The 20,483-nt window shown below is 44.2% G+C and overlaps 1 protein-coding gene across 4 annotated transcripts in view; it reads left to right on the forward strand.

Moving 5' to 3' along the window:
- The window catches only part of ATF2 (activating transcription factor 2), a 158,012-nt gene that overhangs the window by 21,255 nt on the left and 116,274 nt on the right, over positions 1 to 20,483 (forward strand). For 3 of the 4 annotated variants that reach the window (XR_011023019.1, XM_068247016.1, XM_068247018.1), the window contains exons 2-6: positions 5,429 to 5,499; positions 10,855 to 10,951; positions 13,650 to 13,768; positions 16,250 to 16,378; positions 18,838 to 19,013. Coding sequence is in view for 3 of the 4 variants with exons in the window: in XM_068247016.1 (XP_068103117.1) it covers positions 5,452 to 5,499; positions 10,855 to 10,951; positions 13,650 to 13,768; positions 16,250 to 16,378; positions 18,838 to 19,013 (569 nt within the window). In the remaining variant the exon portion in view is untranslated. Of the gene's footprint in view, positions 1 to 5,428; positions 5,552 to 10,854; positions 10,952 to 13,649; positions 13,769 to 16,249; positions 16,379 to 18,837; positions 19,014 to 20,483 lie in introns of those variants that run through there. The other variant, XM_068247017.1, reaches the window with a different exon arrangement.

Below are 20,483 nucleotides of genomic sequence, written 5' to 3' on the forward strand. Positions count from 1 at the left end.
GCAAAAAAAAAAAAAAAGACACCTTTATTTCCAAATACAATATTGTCACCATACATTGTGCTAGGAACATAAGTTAAATGTTGTAATGACCAGGATGTATAAGCAAATAAGTGGGTTTAACTTTTAGTTAGCACTTTTTATTGTAAAGCTGTAATGGTTGTAAATGGAGAAATGGTGTGTTTTTTCTATTTTTTACCTTAAATTCCCTGTAAAATGCATAGAAAATAAGGTTATTACTAAACAAAATTTTCACACCCTAAAAGCCTAATTTGTACTGAAAAAAAAAACAATATATAGATCATTTATGTAATAAAGTTATTGGTGAATGGATGGGAGCAGCGCTGATATGGGAAAAGTGCTCTCGTCCTGAAGTGGTTAAACGTGTTTAGAGACATCTTAAAGGACTTACGATGCGAAATATGAAAAAAAAAGTTAGGTACCTCTTTAACACTGCAGTCTTCCTGGTAGACAGCCCACACCCTCCCTTTCATTTTCCATAGCTTTATTATGTTGTTCCTGGCTTCCGGAGCAGACCCCGACCCTCCCCAGGGTGGCCCTATCTGATATAGATAAGGATCGCATACGTCTACAAAAGCGCTGGAGGCTGGGAGCGATGACGCGGGAAAGACGGGGCTCTAGAGACCTCCGCAGCTGCACTAGCGGCTATGCGAACTGCGCAGGTGCTAATTTTAAAGTGGCGATCCTAGTGCGGCTGCGCAGGTCTAGAGCCCGTCTTCACCGCTTCATCGCTTGCAGCCTCCCATCGCTCTTGTAGACGTCATGCGGCCGCAAAATTTAAAGCGGCAATCCTTATCTATATCAGATAGGGCTAGATAGTCGGGGTCTGCTCTGGAGCCTGGAATAACCCAGTAACGCTATGAAAAGTGAAATGGAGGGTGTGGGCTGTCTACCAGAACTGCAGTGTTAAGGGGGCCACTAATGATCCAACCTTTTTTATCCAATCTTACCATTTCTATGTAATATAACTGACTTAATTATCCATTCAATGTATTTACTCAAATTACCCTTATACTACATATATTTGGTAAGATTGGATGAAAAAGATTGGATCATTAGTGGCCACCATTACAGGTACCTAACTTTTTTTCATATTTCAAATCGTAAATCCTTTAACGCGTTAAAACGCACAAACTGTATTAATACGGTTAAAACCGCAAACAAAGCAGTGGGCTTAGGCCCTTAGGGCTCGTTTCCATGCGACGCAGAGCCCCATTGCTCTGTGCTGGTAACATCAGAGAGTGCAGTCTATGCACTCTCTGATGTCCCTGCGATCGCGTTTCCATAAGCGCGCCTAAAAGCGATCTATATGGAAATGAGCACGGTTAGATCCGGCGGCTCGATTTGCCGCCGGATCGACTCCCGCGCAACCCCGCGGCTGCCCGGATTGACTCCCGCTCGTCCCCGTGGGCGCTTCCTTATCTTCCGCTCGATTTCCACTATTGTCCGCCCGCGGGTATTGAGCGGGGAATCGATCCGCGTGGTGATCGGACATGTCGGAAATTATCAATCGAGCCATCAGCGGCTCGATTGATAAGAATTATCGACCCGTGTATGCTCAAATTTATGTTTGAGTTACCGTGTGGTAAACTCAAACATAAATGAACTGCAAAAGGAGATAGTCAATAGTCAACAGCGTTACTGCATTGATTATTGACTATCTTCTTTTGTAGTTAATTTATGTTTGAGTTTACCATATACTGTCAGGAAATGTTATCCTTCCGTGGTTATAACGACACAGCATAGAATCACTCCAGGTCAGCCATACAAACAAAAGTATCCATATGATTGTTTTTATCCACTAGTGACTAGGTTGTTATTGACTGATGCAATATTGTAGTTTGCTTTTTAGTAATCATTTGTGCATGTACTTCTAATACTGTAGTATTCTGGAAGCATTCTCTTCTATAAATAGAAGAATGCTTTGTCACTTTCTGATCTTTTTTTTTTTTAGCTGGCTATACATTTTTTCTTAAAGTAAAGCTGTTGTAATGGATGCATTTGTGTGTAATATCCGAGGAGCAAAAACGTAAACCTTGTAGACACACTAGTTCATTCTAGACTGAAGCAACCGATCTGGGCCCCCTCTGCCAATAATCTAGTAGCTAGGATCGCTCCCAAAATACTGCATTCGGTGATTTGCGATCGCTCTGCAATCACAACGCTGCATGTGGAACCACTCCCATAGGGTTCTACTGTTGCAGGGCTTTGGAAATCGTTGGCAGCACAGGGACACACAAGTTCAGGCTGGTAGGAGGTGGCATGGCAGCACAGAGACACTGATAGGTGCAAGCTGGAAGGAGGTGCATGGCAACACAGAGACACTGATAGGTGCAAGCTGGAAGGAGGTGCATGGCAGCACGTAGACACCGAAAGGGTGCAGGCTGGAAGGTGGTAGCATGGCAGCACAGGGACAATAAAGGTGCAGGCTGGAAGGAGGTGCATAGCAGCACATAGACACTGATAGATGCAAGATGGAAGGAGGTGCATAGCAGCACATAGACACTGATAGGTGCAGGCTGGAAGGAGGTGGCATGGCAACACAGAGACACTAAAAGGGTGCAGGCTGGAAGGAGGTGGCATGGCAGCACGTAGACACTGAAAGGGTGCAGGCTGGAAGGAGGAGGCATGGGAGCACAGGGACAATAACGGTGCAGGCTGGAAGGAGGTGCATGGCAGCACGTACACCCTAAAAGGGTGCAAGCTGGAAGGAGGTGGCATGGCAGCACAGGGACAATAAAGGCGCAGGCTGGATGGAAGCGGCATGGCAGCACATAGACACTGATAGATGCAAGCTGGAAGGAGGTGCATGGCAGCACTTAGACCCTAAAAGGGTGCAGGCTGGAAGGAGGTGGCATGGCAGCACATAGACACTGATAGATGCAAGCTGGAAGGAGTTGCATGGCAGCACGTAGACCTGAAAGGGTGCAGGCTGGAAGGAGGTGGCATGGCAGCACATAGACACTGATAGATGCAAGCTGGAAGGAGGTGCATGGCAGCACGTAGGCCTGCAAGGGTGCAGGCTGGAAGGAGGTGGCATGGCAGCACGTAGACACTGAAAGGGTGCAGGCTGGAAGGAGGTGCATGGCAGCATGTGAACACTGAAAGGGTTCAGGCTGGAAGGAGATGGCATGGCAGCACTTAGACACTGATTAGATGCAAGCTAGAAGGAGGTGCATGGCGGCACGTAAACACTGAAAAGGTGCAGGCTGGAAGGAGGTGGCGGGCAGCACATAGACACTGATAGATGCAAGCTAGAAGGAGGTGCATGGCAGCACGTAAACCCTAAAAGGGTGCAGGCTGGAAGGAGGTGGCATGGCAGCACAGGGACAATAAAGGTGCAGGCTGGAAGGAGGCGCATGGCAGCACGTAGACACTGAAAGGGTGCATTCTGGAAGGAGGTGGCATGGCAGCACGTAGACACTGATAAATGCAAGCTGGAAGGAGGTGGCATTGCAGCACGTAGACACTGAAAGGGTGCAGGCTGGAAGGAGGTGGAATGGCAGCACATAGACACTGATAGGTGCAGGCTGGAAGGAGGTGCATGGCAGCACGTAGACACTGATAGGTGCAAGCTGGAAGGAGGTGGCATTGCAGCACGTAGACACTGAAAGGGTGCAGGCCGGAAGGAGGTGGCATGGCAGCACATAGACACTGATAGATGCAAGCTAGAAGGAGGTGCATGGCAGCACGTAGACCCTAAAAGGGTGCAGGCTGGAAGGAGGTGGCATGGCAGCACAGGGACAATAAAGGTGCAGGCTGGAAGGAGGCGCATGGCAGCACGTAGACACTGAAAGGGTGCATTCTGGAAGGAGGTGGCATGGCAGCACGTAGACACTGATAGATGCAAGCTGGAAGGAGGTGGCATTGCAGCACGTAGACACTGAAAGGGTGCAGGCTGGAAGGAGGTGCATGGCAGCACGTAGACACTGATAGGTGCAAGCTAGAAGGAGGTGCATTGCAGCACGTAGACACTGAAAGGGTGCAGGCTGCAAGGAGGTGCATGGCAGCACAGGGACAATAATGGTGCAGGCTGGAAGGAGGTGCATGGCAGCATGTGAACACTGAAAGGGTTCAGGCTGGAAGGAGATGGCATGGCAGCACTTAGACACTGATTAGATGCAAGCTAGAAGGAGGTGCATGGCAGCACGTAAACACTGAAAAGGTGCAGGCTGGAAGGAGGTGGCATGGCAGCACATAGACACTGATAGATGCAAGCTAGAAGGAGGTGCATGGCAGCACGTAGACCCTAAAAGGGTGCAGGCTGGAAGGAGGTGGCATGGCAGCACAGGGACAATAAAGGTGCAGGCTGGAAGGAGGCGCATGGCAGCACGTAGACACTGAAAGGGTGCATTCTGGAAGGAGGTGGCATGGCAGCACCTAGACACTGATAGATGCAAGCTGGAAGGAGGTGGCATTGCAGCACATAGACACTGAAAGGGTGCAGGCTGGAAGGAGGTGAAATGGCAGCACATAGACACTGATAGGTGCAGGCTGGAAGGAGGTGCATGGCAGCACGTAGACACTGATAGGTGCAGGCTGGAAGGAGGTGGCATTGCAGCACGTAGACACTGAAAGGGTGCAGGCTGGAAGGAGGTGCATGGCAGCACAGGGACAATAAAGGTGCAGGCTGGAAGGAGGTGCATGGCAGCACAGGGACAATAAAGGTGCAGGCTGGAAGGAGGTGGCATGGCAGCACATAGACACTGATAGATGCAAGCTAGAAGGAGTTGCATGGCAGCACGCAAACACTGAAAAGGTGCAGGCTGGAAGGAGGTGGCATGGCAGCACGTAGACACTGAAAGGGAGTAGGCTGGAAGGAGGTGGCATGGTAGCACAGGGACAATAAAGGTGCAGGCTGGAAGGAGGTGCATGGCAGCACGTAGACCCTGAAAGGGTGCAGGCTGGAAGGAGGTGCCATGGCAGCACATAGACACTGATAGATGCAAGCTGGAAGGAGGTGCATGGCAGCACGTAGACACTGAAAGGGTGCAGGCTGGAAGGAAGTGGCATTGCAGCACAGGGACAATAAAGGTGCAGGCTGGAAGGAAGTGGCATGGCAGCACGTAGACACTGAAAGGGTGCATTCTGGAAGGAGGTGGCATGGCAGCACATGGACACTGATAGATGCAAGCTGGAAGGAGGTGCATGGCAGCACGTAGACACTGAAAGGGTGCAGGCTGGAAGGAAGTGGCATGGCAGCACAGAGACACTGATAGGTGCAAGCTGGAAGTTGGGAATCATAATCACGCCTGCCAACTGTACCAGTGATCGCGGCAAAACATGCGTTTGTAAATTAGTGACAATCGTGATCGCATTATGATTTGTAGTGTGGAAGGCCCATAATTGCACAACATATGCATAAATCATTGGTGTACATTAATGTGACTGTATGTGTCTCCCTATGCAGGTAATCACGAGGACCTGTAGAATATGAGTGATGATAAACCATTTGTATGCACCGCCCCTGGATGTGGCCAGGTAAGGCTCAACTTCATCAGCCATTAAAGACCGCACAGATATTCACAAGAAGGTAACAAAATGACATTTTATGAAAAACGAATAACACTTGCTGCTTATTAGTAAAGCTGATGCTGTGATAGAGGAGGCTCAGAGAGGTAAATACTGTGCCTGCCAGTGATAGACAAGACACAGAACCGTTTACATTGCACTGTTCTCCTGGCGGACTCAAAGCGCCAGAGCATCAGCACTCTATAGGCAGTAGCAGTGTTAGACAGATGACTAAAGGTGCCCATACATTAACCAATTTTCTACATCAATATCCAGCAGATTCAATGGTCAGAGATCGATGCCGCAACATGGCCACTTGATTGGTCGTTTCTATTGATTTCCGGCCAAATATTTGTTAGAAAGATCTTGTGCAAAAGAGTTGGCCAGGTGTATGGTGGCGACGATGTTCAATATTCCGATAATTGACAGACTCACCAGGCAATCTCCTCCATGTAATGGCCCCCCCCCCGGCCTGTGGTGAGTGCAGGGCCGGTACAAGTAACAATGGGGCCCTAGGGCAAGATTAGCCTGGGGGCCCCCCAACAGACACCCCCCGACCAAAAAGCGTCATTAGAGGCCCTTTGTTGCAGCTAAATTTCCCTCCTGGGCCCTTGAGCTGGCTGCTGACCCTCCCCCAATCACCTCCCAACTTAACAGACTCTGCAGAGTCCCTGGGGAGCAACAGTTAAGATGGACAGGGACAACTTGGGGGCCCCTACAGGCTCTGGGGCCCTGGGGCAACTGCCTATTTTTTTCTATGGTAGCTCCGGCCCTGGGTGAGTGTGGAAGCAGCTCACCTGTCCGCTATGCGTCTCCTCTAGTGTCTTCCCTCCATTGCCCCAGCCATGAGGAGGCATGTGGTGGATGGGTGAGCTGCTTCCACTCTCACCATGGGACACACACCACACTACACTACACACACTCTCACACACCAGGGTTGCCAACTTATCCCTTTAAATACTGAAACACCTAAGTTATACAGGTTCTGGGGCTTTTCACACATAATCCGTGCCTAAACTGCATCTAACTAGCCACAAGACATGTATAACTCATAAGCGTCCATATTTAAAGGGATGAGTTGACAACACTGTCACACACATACCACACACACACACACACACACAACACACACACACACTACACATACACACACCACACACACATTACCACATTACTCACATGCAGGCACACACACATTACTTGGGGGTGGGGGTGTCAGGCAGAGGCATCGGCACCAGGTAGATATCCAGTAGATTTAATTTGGAAATCATTGGGCAGGTAATAGATCCCTCTCTGATCAGATTCAATTAGAGAAGGATTTATCAGATAGTTGATCTGTAACCATCAAGTAATGTATGGCCACTTTAAAAAACATGGCAGAGTTAACGGATTTGCCTGTGAAGAATCAGGTTTCCTTCTGTTTTAAGAAGGCAATTACACCAAGCTTTGCTTTTTTAGTAGGAGGGCTTTTTGGTTCCTTTTATCCCCCTATACATTCCTAGTAGTTTGGGTCACCCTGAGCTGCTTGGTTACTCTGTAAGAATCAGGTCTGACAGACTAAACTGTAACTCCCCATTACAGAAACTCAGTGTAAGTAGCATGAAACTCTCCGTAACCTAACCTCTTACAGCTGCTATTTACACAGCAAATATCAGACGTTTCAGCTGACGTCTAAAATCACATTATGTTTTTTTTACGAAATCAATTCAGCCTTCTACCTCCCTGTATCCATTTGTTTGATCTGAGAATTTTCATCCTGAATTTTTTTTTTCTGTTTTGTTAAGTGTTCAGTCTGTTCAATAAAGCTTAACTAAATGAAAGCTAATTCTTTTGGTTGCAGAGGTATTGATAAACTACTATTGTAAATCTCCCAGCATGCATCATGGTTGGCACTATCCTGCTGGCATCATCACATGACCAGAAGTTCAGCCACAGGTTTTTAGCTTTTTCACCATCAACGGTGAGAAAACTGGGCAAGTAAAAAAAAAAAAAAAAAAAAAGGTACAATTAGTGTTGCTGTGCATCAATCAGATATGCAAACTTCAGTTCCTGTAAATTCACAGTGTTAGACCAAGGACTCCAATGGAGGTAGGAGTGTGCTAAAGCTGATATGAACCTGATGCCCAAGGGTCACCAATCCAAAAAACCAAGATCAGCAGCACCACTCTTGAAGAAATAGCTCTTTATTCAGACACGTCATAAAAATCACGTTAGTAAAAATGGGCTTAGACGTAGACGCAGGCTGCGTCTATTTCTTTAAGAGTGGTGCTGCTGATCTTGCTTATTTTAAGTTCAGTTCCTGATGAGAGACCATTTTTAAGGACAGCTGTGCTTGTGTGATAAACCCAATTATTTGTTTGCAACGTCTTTCCGTATGTGGGATCACGGTTTCAAGGAGTTAAATTTCCACTCTTCAGACGCTCACTTGAAACAGCAAATGTGCCTTCTCACCATATTACATCTTGATAACTGGAAGGTGCACAAAGGTTTGTAGATGTCAACTAAAAATTCAAATGTCACTGCCCAGTGTATTGAATCACTGTATTGGACAAGGCCCACGTTTAGCATGCAGCAGTAACTTTGGTAGAAATCTCCTTAAAGGGGTACTACAGCGAAAAACTGTAAAATGTAAAATATGTGCAAACATATACAAATAAGAAGTACATTTTTTTTCCAGAGTAAAATGAGCCATAAATGACTTTTCTCCTATAATGCTGTCACTTACAGTAGGTTGTAGAAATCTGACAGAAGTGACAGGTTTTGGTCTAGTCCATCTCTTCATAGGGGATTCTCAGCAAAGCTTTTATTCTTTATAAAGATATTCCCTAAAAAGAATTTAAACAATGATGCTGGCCAGCTTCCCTGCTCCCTACTCAGTTTTTTGGCAGTTAGACAGAGCAACTGCCATTCACTAAGTGCTTCTGAAACTAAATATATCCCCGAGAATCCCCTATAAAGAGATGGACTAGTCCAAAACCTGTCACTTCTGTCAGATTTCTACTACCTACTGTAAGTGACAGCAACATAGGAGAAAAGTAATGTATGGCTCATTTTACTCTGGAAAAAAATGTATGCACATATTATACATTTTACAGTTTTTCGCTGTAATGCCCCTTTAAAAAAGGAACGTTTTAGCGAAAAGAGGAATAAATTATAAATCAATATGTTGCAAAGTGAGAAGTTAAAAAATAGAAGAGAGATGGAGAAATTATTGATATTCGCCAGCACCAACTGACATTATTTATAACAATACCCACTAACATCATTATAGGCTAAAAGGTTGTTTTTTATAGATATCTATAAAAAAAAAACCTTTTAGCCTATAATGATGTTAGTGGGTATTGTTATAAATAATGGCAGTTTGTGCTGGCGAATATCAATAATTTCTCGATCTCTCTTCTATTACATATGCACAGATGGAGATACTGGTTGCTTGGCAGTTGGAAACAGCTGTTATTTGCCACAAAATAACAAGGCTCACAGACAGGAAACTCTCAGGACCCAGGTCCTGACATCACCCTGTGGGAGGGGTTTCACCACAGTATCGGCCAATCAAACCCCCCCTCCCTACTCTCACACAGAACCCTCCCCTGGTGGGCAACTAATAACCCTCCCCCCGACAGCGAATAATCCCAACATCTAATAACCCCCTGTGGGCAACTAATAACCCCCCCCCCCCCACACACACACACGACAACTACTAACCCCCCTGGGCAACAAATAACCCCCCTGACAGCTAATAACCTAGACAACTAATAACCTCCCTGGTGGACAACTAATGAACCCCCCCCGACAACGAATTACCCCCCCCCCCCCCGAAAACTAATAACCCCTATGAGGCCGCTATTGGTAGCCGCAGTTCACATAGCGGGCGCCCATTTTTGTTGCGCTTTTTTTAGCTGTTCCTTGATAATCTTTATGGAAAAAAAAGTATTACAATTTATGGAATCCTGAAAAATCCCTGAAGTTTTAATCTAGAATTCACTTTCCAGGGAGCACTGAAAGTAAAGTGAGAGGAATGTGGTGGCTGACATTTGTACAAAAAAAAAAAAAAATCAGTTGCCTGGCAATCTAGTTGATCTTTGTCATCAATAATGTCTGAATCGCAAAACTGAAACAAGCATGCAGCTAATCCAGTCAGACTTCAGTCAGAAACATCTGATCTGCATGCTTGTTCAAGGTTTATGGCTAAAAGAGGCAGGGGATCAGAGCTCCTGCAGTCTATAGCTACTGATAAGAACTATTAGACAGTTTAATGTGGCTAAACAAACACAGAACACAGGGCAGTGAATTTCTTCAGCAACTATTTGTAGAATAAAGACTTCATTATGAGTTGGGTACGTTTTAATGCCACTCCAATCATTTGACTACGTTAATCCCATACACCTTCCTTTCTTAAAATGGACCTCCAGTCTAAAAATAAAACTCACACTATCAGCGCAGGTAGCAGAAGTTAAAAAAAATTGACCACTTGTGCCATAAAATCTGGGTTTTGTTGATTAGCCATGCCCCATTTCTAGCCTTTGCAATTACTGCTGTGAGACTGTGTCATCTGTGGGTGGGAGGAGCCTCAGTGTGGCCTTAGGGGTACTCTACTTTTACCTGCGCCACTGAGCCAGCCTATCACAGAGATTAGAGGTGCAGAGAGAAGTAATGCAGGGCCAGCCACAGTATAAGGCTAGTCAGAGCTGCCACTATGCTTCCCTGCAGCTTAAAGGGTACGTGAGGCGTATATTTCTTTACTTACCTGCGGCTTCTTCCAGCCCCCAGAAGTCTCTGTGTCCCACAGCACAGTTCCGCCGTCACCCAGTCATCAGATGCCCCCTCTGTTGTGGCTGTCGACTGCATGCGCAGAAGCAGCCAACACGGCAATGTTGCCGGCCACTACGAAGGGGACAGCTGAAGACTGGGTGACTGCAGAACTGTGGCGAAGGACACAGAGACTTCTGGGGGCTGGAAGAAGCCACAGGTAAGTAAGGCTGCAATACTTTACTACGCCTCATGTACCAGTAGTCAGCCGTAGCTGCACTGGGTAAAAATAGAGGTGAAACAGTCAGTGTCATTCTGGCTATTTTTCACTTTGAAATTGACTGCAGAGGTCCACTTTAACTATATTATAGTTTCTACCAAAAGCATGGAATTACCACATACCCCTTGATGCTTTTGAAATAAATATATATATATATATATATATATATTTTACAATTTTTTGTACCCTTCTTATTGGGTTGTCTTTTGTAAAACCTGTGCTGTACATAGTATAAAGGGCTATGATTATTCTAATCTGTTTTTATTTTAAATCTTGTTCTCTACCTTGATTGACAGCGTTTCACCAATGAAGACCATCTGGCTGTACACAAGCATAAACATGAGATGACACTAAAGTTCGGACCTGCTCGGAATGACAGTGTGATTGTTGCAGGTTGGTGTTGTGGAGGTAGAAGACGCGCATGTGTTTAATTCATGCCTTCAGAAGATGTGTCAATTACTCATGCTGTGTGTTGTTTCACCAGCTTTGTTTAAGGCGTGTGCTTGTGTTAGGTTGTAACATTTGGAAAACGTTTTTTTTTTTTTATAAACAGGGCAAAGCAAATCTTAGATCATAAAGTTCTATTAGAAGTACTGATGTATGTTTTACTTACTAGCATCTTTAAATTGAGTCTGAAACTTTTTTTAAAATAACAAACAGATACTCATCTAAGGAGAGGGGAGGCTCTGAGTCCTACAGAGCCTTCCCGGTCTCCTCCTGGTCTCCTTGTTCCCCCGCAGGCTCCTCCATTTGATTCTACCGCTACGGGCTCACGAAGACTGACGGCTCTGTACTGCGCACACACGAGTACTGAACGGTTGTGGACTGCTAACGGAGGAGCCTGTGGGGGAACATGAACACCGAAGGGGGGAACTGGAAGTCTCTCTAGGACCCAGAGCCTTCCCTTTCCTTAGCTGAGTATCTGTTTTTTATTTTAAAAAACACTTCTGAATCCCTTTGAAATCAACGTTGTTACAGTTGTATATACAGGTGTCCTTGGCCGAATCAGGAAAGAAGGGCGCAGGAGCCCTTACAGAAAAAACAACTCCGCCATAGGCGCCTATGATAAAAGCTGAGTTTTGCGAGAAAGAAAAGAAATTTGGGCGCATGGTGGTGGCCACTATTGGGCGCAGAAACGTACTTTCCTTGCCGCAGATTTTATAATTGCCGCAAAATGCAGAAGAGAAGATACATTTCGGTGCCTGATAAGCTGCAAACATGCTAAATTTGAAGCGGGGCCTTGGGGTTAGGCAACACCAGGAAAGGTTAGACGCCGGACACACTGCACGGGTTGGCGTCCGGATTTCTGCAACGAGTGCAGGAGGCAGACACGCACGACATCTGAGAGTGCACAGACTGCACTGTCTGATGTTCACACTGCATGCGCTCCGGACCAGTGTGGTCTGCGAACGCATGCTGCACGCATTTTTTTAACAAAACACGCGGCTGACCCATTCACTTTCAGTGAATGGGATCAGCCACGCAACGCATACAAACGCAGATGGCGTGCATTCATACGCGTTGCATTCCGATCGCACGGTCATCTGCGTTTGATGATGTGAACGTGGCCTTAGGGTTAAGCATCAGTAAAGCAGGGGTATGTGTGAAAGTAGGGTTAGGTTTAGAAATAGTAAAATATCGGTATGTTTACTATCGGTATCCAGCAGTAGAATATCGCTAACTTTACCTATATTCTTCTAATGGCAATCGCCTGCGCCCTTTTTTCCAGGCGCCTTTTCCTCATGTATGCGTCCATGGCTGCCAGTCACTAGGCTTATTCGCTGATGTTTCTGCTGCTGGAAGTGAAATAGATGGGCTCTGTCTGTCTTTAGAAAGACCTCAGCAGGAAAGACGTTTGCCAATCAGGGCGTCTCTGATCTAGCTATACACATTACAATCAAATTGTGTAGTTAAAGAGGCACTGTAGTTACATATACTGTAATACCATGTAGTAAGTTATTCATGATGGCCACTTTTTATGTTAATTATTTTAGTTTGAGAAACACTTCCAACAGCTGTTTATTGCTGCATATTTGTAAGTAAACCAATCCTCCCAGTGATATTTAGCCTAGGCTGTTTAGCTACGCAGAATTCTCCTCCCAGAGTGTTTCTACTGACTTCCAAACACACAGTAAACAATATTCCACAGTGATGTACTTGCCCGCAGTACAAATGCTGCCATTTGTGATAAATTTGTGATTGTAAATCGGAAAGAGGAATGATTTTACAAATGGCCAAACATGAACTAAATAATTTTAAGTAATATTGTTAAAAATAAACAATTTTATTCATTAAGCTTTATTCTAGAAAGTTCCTCTTTAATTCATGAATAGATAAAACAGATACAAATTTCTGTAATTATGAAAACGTGACATGGCTGTATTAAAGAGACACTGAAGCGGAAAAAAAATATGATATATTGAATTGGTTGTGTAGTACGGATAATTACTAAAACATTAGTAGCAAAGAAAATAGTCTCATATTTTATTTTCAGGTATATAGTATTTTTTAGAACATTGCATCGTTCTCTAATATTTGCAGTTTACTCACTACACAGCATTTTAAATGATTTTACAGAGCAGGCTAGTGAACTTTCCTCTGCAGAGAAAAAGAAAATACAGTGACTGACACTTGAGATAATAAGCTTCAGAAGACAGTGCTCTCTGCCACTTTGAAAGTTGGGGAGCTCAGTTTTTTTGCATAGATAGCAACTGGAGTTTCTTAACTCTTCCTGTACTGGAAACAATATTAGACTTATGTTTCTGCTCCTAATGTTTTATTTCTTAGCTGTACTACACAACCAATTCATTATATAATATTTTTTTTTCACTTCAGTGTCTTTTTAAATGGTGGTGTACCTCATACAAGTAACAATAGAAAGCATGTAACATACAACTAGAAACCATAAGGGATAGAGTGCTTCCCTTATGAACTCACCACTTGAAATAAGGTGGAAATAAGAGGTAAGGAAGTGACTTTATATATATTTGCCCTAATTACAGTATAGTACATAACATTGCAAGCGCCTTTGGTAGCACCGGTGTGTCTAGTTCTGTGTACTAATTTGTTTTTTTTATGCTGTGAATTTCAGATCAGACACCGACACCGACTCGTTTTCTAAAGAACTGTGAAGAAGTGGGTTTGTTTAATGAACTCGCAAGTCCATTTGAAAATGATTTTAAAAAAGCATCAGATGATGACATCAAGAAGGTAAATTTTATACTTTACTGAGAGGGTTAAGGGAGAATTAGCAGAATTGATTTCAGCTTTAATAAACAAAAACAAAGTATAACGGAAGGTACTTTTTTTATTTCAACTCTGCTATGGTATCCGGTACTAGAAAAGATCTTAAACATGTTGTCTTCCAGTAGACACTTCAAACTTCCCCACTGACATGGCCAAGTAAGGAATTTGCCTCTGAACCTATGACAGGCCAAAATGTGATCATAGCAGCAATGCAGCCTAAACTTCTGTTCCAATTGTACGACCAAGTCTAAAGCTTTGTGGCCAATGAATGGTCTCATACTTAGTCTAAGGCAAGGGCAAGACCAGAGCTTCCAACCTAATTGCTTTGTTTTTATGCTGGAAAAGTTAAACACAAAAATAAATCTAGATATGTGGTGGAGGAAGTGGGTTCTGGTGTAATTTGTTATTTTGCAAGGGGTGGTTTTAAGACCCGGTCAGACATTTTTTTTTTGTCTCATTCCATGTCCCTTCAATCCCTCGATCAGTAGCAATGACCTATCAGATGTCTCTGCTACTGATCGAGTGCAGTGATTAGCTCAATAATGGTGCCTTGGTCCTGTCCCTAAGATCATCGGTACCAGTTAGCAAAAGGAGCAGTAGGCAGCTGTGATTGGCCGGTCTGGACCCCCGCCTTATCTGTCATGGCAGGTGCCACCGGTCGAATGAGGACAGCGATTTGGTGATGCGTGGCTGAAGAGGGTAGTGTGTGTGCCAGGAAGGCGGGTGGGAGAGTGGAGAGGAGGCAGGCGTCAGGTGGTCTGTTATCCAAACGCCGCCCCATAGATTTTGCCGCCTGAATCACGTGATTCAGGTAGCATCATGATAGTTCCGCCCCTGATAACTTCCATATTATAATAATAATAAAATAATAATATGCATACCCATAAAGCTCATCATATAGAGCATGCTGCTGGTAAGTATGCTTGTTACCTGCTTAGCGTCCCTGTGTCCTCTTCACCAGCCGTGCTCCTGGCCTCCCAATAATTATATGTCACATGATGTCAGCCAGTAAAGAGCAAAATGTGAGAGGCTAGAACTTCATGGCACAGCAGGCGAAGAGTACAAGGGAAAGCTGCTCTGCATATTCAGATGGCTGCTGCGCTGCCCCCTAGATTCTTCTGCAGCCTGAATCATATAATTCAGGCGGCTTCATGGTAGGGTCGACACTGCCAAGCAGCTAATCGAGGAGACCAACAACATGCTCCATACTAGGCTGGACCGGTTATAGACACCAGTTTTTTTGTATACAGTATATACTCGCATATAAACTGATCCGCGTATAAGCCGAGGTACCCACTTTTCCATCAGAAACCAGGAAAAAGTGATTGATTCGTGTATAAGCCCCATCCCCAATAAAGCCCCCTCCACAGTAGCCAGATGTGCCCCCAGTACAAGTCAACCCCTCTCCCCATAGCCAAATGTGCCCCAAGGATGATACAGCTGTGTCTCAAGAAGCTACTAGATGGCGTCATAGATATGAGACACAGTGATTGCCACACAAGATGAATCCCCTATCACTGCACCGCTGACACATTGATTGCATGCTCTGCTCCACAAGCCTGGGGACACAGATAGTATTGAGCAGCACACTGCACACCATGTTGCTGGGGATGGAGGGCCCGGACACAGCAGGAAGCCAGCTGGCAAGAGCAGGATCACTAGTGCACGATCCTCTGCCAGTAACAAAACCTGCTCCACCATCTATTCTGCTCCACTGACTCGCATACTCGAGGGGGTCATTTTTTAGCACATTTTTTTATGCAGAAAAATTAGGCTTATAAGCGAGTATATAAGATATATTATGGATTGGTTAAATAAAGTGTTTTTAATGGGCTGCTTTTTGGTCTGTGTATTTTGTGGATTTTTTGCGCGTTTTTTCCCCCCTTCCGACACTCTACTGCTCTCTACGATTTTGTGCAAAGTGCTTTTGTAAGCGTTTTTGCAGAGCGATTCCATTTTCTGACATCAGGAAGTGAACTCTTTTACCTGAAAAAGAATAAATACAATTAATTTATTCTTAAAAACGCGAACGGATTAAAAAAAAAAATTGTGAACGTTTCGCGTTTTTCCTATACCTTCCATTGTAGCAAAATCACCCCGAAAATGGTACATGCAGCGCTTTGCTGAGCGGAAAGCGGACACAACGCGCTGATATGAACTATTCCATAAGGATTCATTGCACTAGTGATTACAGGACGTTTTAAAAAATCGCCAGTGCTCAAAATAAGTGCAAAACGCCCTACATGTGAACAAGCTCTGACTGTTGCTGAGCTGAAAGCCAGGCAAGCTCTTTTGTATAGTGTGCACCCAGTAATGGGTATCACAGGTACCAGCAGAAATCACTTTCATTGTTACTTTTTCTTTTCTGACATGACAGCACTACTTAAGTCTTTTACAGTGCAGTTTACCATATACTGCCTATAAATATAATTATTTGTGCTCTAGATGCCCCTAGATCTTTCACCTCTTGCAACCCCTGTTATAAGAAGTAAGATAGAACAGCCAGCTGTAGTCGAAACAACTCATCAAGATAGTCCATTACCTCATCCAGAGTCCACTACAAGTGACGAAAAGGTAAGGGGGCCCTATTATACACCATTTATTTCTTATGGCATTTTTGAATATTGTATAGTATTCTGCAAGAGAATGGAAAATGCACAGTTACTTGAGACTTACTTCAAAGTAATCTTTGTAGATTTCTGTATCTTTAGATTAGGTGAAAACTGTGCTTACATATATGTGCCGTGCCTGTGAGCTGGGCGCAGGGTGAACTGAATGACGGCTGCTGCTCAAATTCCCAGCTGCTTAAAATACTACTTGTAGTCGACTACAAAATTCAACCTTCTTAAGCTGGAATTTTTTTATTGACTCAAGTATAAGTCTACCCAGCAAAGTTAATGGCTGCACTTGGGGCCCCTCGAGGGGTTAATGACTGCACTGCATAAATTATTGCAGCCATTAACCCCTCCTTTCTCCTATGTGCAGCCAATAACTCCTTCAGGCCCCCAAGTGCTGCAATTATTCACCCTTCCTGCATCCCAGTATTTCCTCCCTGCCCCTTTCCTTGTTAATCGTTGTGGCCAGGACTTTCACACCTTTTTTTCTTGGAATTTCCTTTCCTCAAATTATCACTTACCACTGAGTAAATTTCTGCAAATGGGAATGTCACAATTAGTACACACATAACTCCGTGTGCTCAGAGTTGCCCATGACTCGTGTATAAGTCTACCCCTATAATTTTATGAAGTGAACCAGACCTACATTTCTAGACTTGAGTAGATAGTCATAGCAACTCAGAGTGAGAGTAATTTGGGGTCTGGCGATTTTCGGTAACCTGAATTACCTGTGCACAGGGTGGGCATTATAGCAGTAGTGACATATCGGCGCTTAGATCAGGCGCTAAGCCCCGGGTGCTGAGAACTGTATCAGCTCCAGATGAGTGGCAGAGAGTATGGCAGACTTTCGGTTTATTCCAGTATGTATTCAAAGATGTAAATCAAATTTTGCATAAATGTAAGGTGTACCTGAGAGCACGAATAAGAAATATTTTATACTTACCCGGGGCTTCCTCCAGCCCCATGTGCAGAAGAGCCGACTAGTGAAACCGAGCTGGATTAACAGGGAGGATTGCGGCCGAACGGAGCCATCCGGGAGGAAGGCGAGGGACACAGCGGTGCTCATGGGGCTGAGGGAAGCCCCGGGTAACTATAAAATATTTCTTATTTGTGCTCTCAGGTTTCCTCTATCTAAGGATTCCTAAAAATACAGTAGAATCCCTTTATAGTAAACTCCAAGGGACCAGGAAAAGTTGCTTCCCATACCCAGAAGTTTACTATTTCAGAATTAGTCATACGTTGCATATCTATACAGAACCATTTGCTGGGAGCTGAGGAGTGAGTTTATTATACCCAGAGGTTTACTATATCAGTGTACTATAACGAGATTCTACTGTAGTTATGTGCTATAGGGATATTTTCAACACTTTAAGAAACTAAAAAGGTAAATGAAAGAAGGCCATTTTCTGTACAGTTATCAATACAGGGAGTTCTTTGTATAGGTCAGGGTGTTATTGGTATAAGCAAGCAATTTAGAATTCCCATTATTTAAAGGATTACTATACTAAAAGTGCATTCACAGCCATGGTTACCGTCACCCGCTGGCACTGGGACTAAATCCCTTGGATTGACAGTTCACGGTTGAGTTCTGTAGAGTTGTGTCGCTCGTCTACAGGCTAGTGACGGATTCTGTCACTGTGGAGGGGAAGGAGGGATGAGAGCGCATCACACAATGGAGTTGTTTTGAGCTGGAGAAGTAAGGATGACAGCAATATGCTCAGCCTGAGTTTGGTCGATACGATCGGGCATTCCGGAACTGTTGGGAGTATATCAGGGTCACTGTACATGGTACATCTATCTGGCTGCCTTGGCTGAGAACCCTTTGGCATGCATATAAGGCTTTAGAGACATCAATTATACATCAGCCTCTGAAATGTCTATAAAATGTAAATGATGCTGCTGCTGCTGTCATATGCTGAGCTGGGCAGTGAGGAATAGTGCCATGTGGTTCAGCTGACTATTGAAGACAGCCACCCAATATTTATAGAATTTTTATTGAATGAAGGTAGTCATCAGCCTTCTTAGATTTCTGCTGTATTAGTATATCCATATCTTAAAGCGGGATTGTCCTGTCTTCACTGTAAGCCAATCCCATCGACTTACATTGATTGACAGGGTGAGGAGCTAATGAAAGCGACTCCTGACCAGCGCACAGCGCTCTGCCGTCATAGGGACGGCAGAGAGAGTGACCTGTGGCGGGGATAGAATGGCGTGATCGGTGGTTGGGGGTTGGGGTGGGAGGGGAGGGATGCATTATTGCAACAATTTGTCGGGAAGCTGCGTTTTACGGAAGTAGTTTAAGGAATGCAAATACTTTCAAGTTGCATGCAGATTTCATGCATACGGTTTCTATTTAAATTTCCAGTGATTAATTGCATCTCATTGACTCTTTCTATGCGTTTTTTTTTTCACTGCCAGGAAGTGCCATTGCCAACCGCACAACCCACATCTACCATCGTCCGACCTCCATCCCTGCAGGTTCCTAACGTGCTGCTCACAAGTTCCGACACAAGTGTTATTATTCAACCGGCATTACCTTCACCAACATCCAGCACTGTAATTACACAAGCACCACCGTCTAACCGGCCCATCGTGTGAGTATGCTGCAGCAGTGCATCCTGCATGCGACTGCTCAGGGAATGGTTTCATATCAAGACAACTCATTATAATTGGGCCTTTTAAAATTTCCTGATTGTGGGTTTGGTACAGAAGCATCTGTATAAAAAAAAAAAGTATTAGATTTAATGCATATTTTTTTTTTTTGGTATGGGAGACTAAGGGCCCTTTTACACTTAATGCGTTGGTATTCGTTAATGTGCGTTAGTGTGCATTGGTACACGGTTTTTCCTTAGCAGTGCATTGTGAAAAGGATTTCAGTTAAAGAGGAACTCCAGTGAAAATAACGTAATGAACAAAAGTGCTTAATTTTTACAATAATTACCGTATGTATAAATGATTTAGCCAGTGTTTGCCCATTGTAAAATCTTTCCTCTCCCTGATTTACATTCTGACATTTATCACATGGTGACATTTTTACTGCTGGCAGGTGATATCAGTGGAAGTAGCTGCTGTTTGCTTTTTTGGCAGTTGGAAACCGCTTTTATTTCCCACAATGCAACAAGGCTCCCACATTGTGATGCCAACACCATGATCCTGACATCACACTGTGGGAGGGATTTTACAACAGTATCAGCCATACAGAGCCCCCTGATGATCAGTTTGAGAAAAGTTAAAGATTTCCCCTGGTAAAGGGGGTATCAGCCACTGATTGGGATTAAGTTCAATCCTTGGTTACGGTTTCTACGGTTTCTCTTTAAAATGCGTATAGCGGGAGCTGTGCCATAGGAAAACATGGGCATTACTTTGAAAATCAGTTTTCTTTCAGATATTACTGAGAGCAACTGATTAAGTGTAAAAGGGCCCTAAGGGACTTGATAGTGATTTTATAGCATGTTTGTGCTTATAAAAAATAAATAATTAGAAACATGACTGAGGAACATAAATGGAACTAACACTCCGTATAATTAAATAAATCCTTTGCCCTATTTTTCGGTTTACTTCAAAGATCCTTTCATCCCTATAGGCTGTTTTTGTACATCTAAATAGAGAAGGATGCCTTATTATTTATTTATATAGCTCAATCATCTTCCTTAGGGCCTTACTTGCCTTCCGCAGCCCTGGAGCTGACCACGCCCACTTCCCTGTTCTTGATAGGAACTCATGTTGTATGATGTTGATGGGACTCAGGTTTTATCACACATTGCATATCTCTCGTATACTTATCTGCTATACCAGTCTTCAATAAGGAGGTGTTATCCTTTAAAGAGGCACTGTCACGGCCTATTAGAATGCAGTAATTTACAGTAATTCTCTTGGTTTCAGCATCTGAAACACTTCCTATATCTCAATATCGCTGCATATTGAATGTAGTCCTGCCCCCTCCCCCAGTGATGCTTAGCTTAGGCCAGTGATTTGCTAACTTAGCTGTTAAGGATCTACAAGTCCTACAATGCATTTGCCTTTATGAATCATGACTGTGGCTGTCAAACTCCTGCAATGCATTG

Source organism: Hyperolius riggenbachi, chromosome 7 (genome assembly GCF_040937935.1).
Source record: "Hyperolius riggenbachi isolate aHypRig1 chromosome 7, aHypRig1.pri, whole genome shotgun sequence".
Taxonomy (NCBI): domain Eukaryota; kingdom Metazoa; phylum Chordata; class Amphibia; order Anura; family Hyperoliidae; genus Hyperolius; species Hyperolius riggenbachi.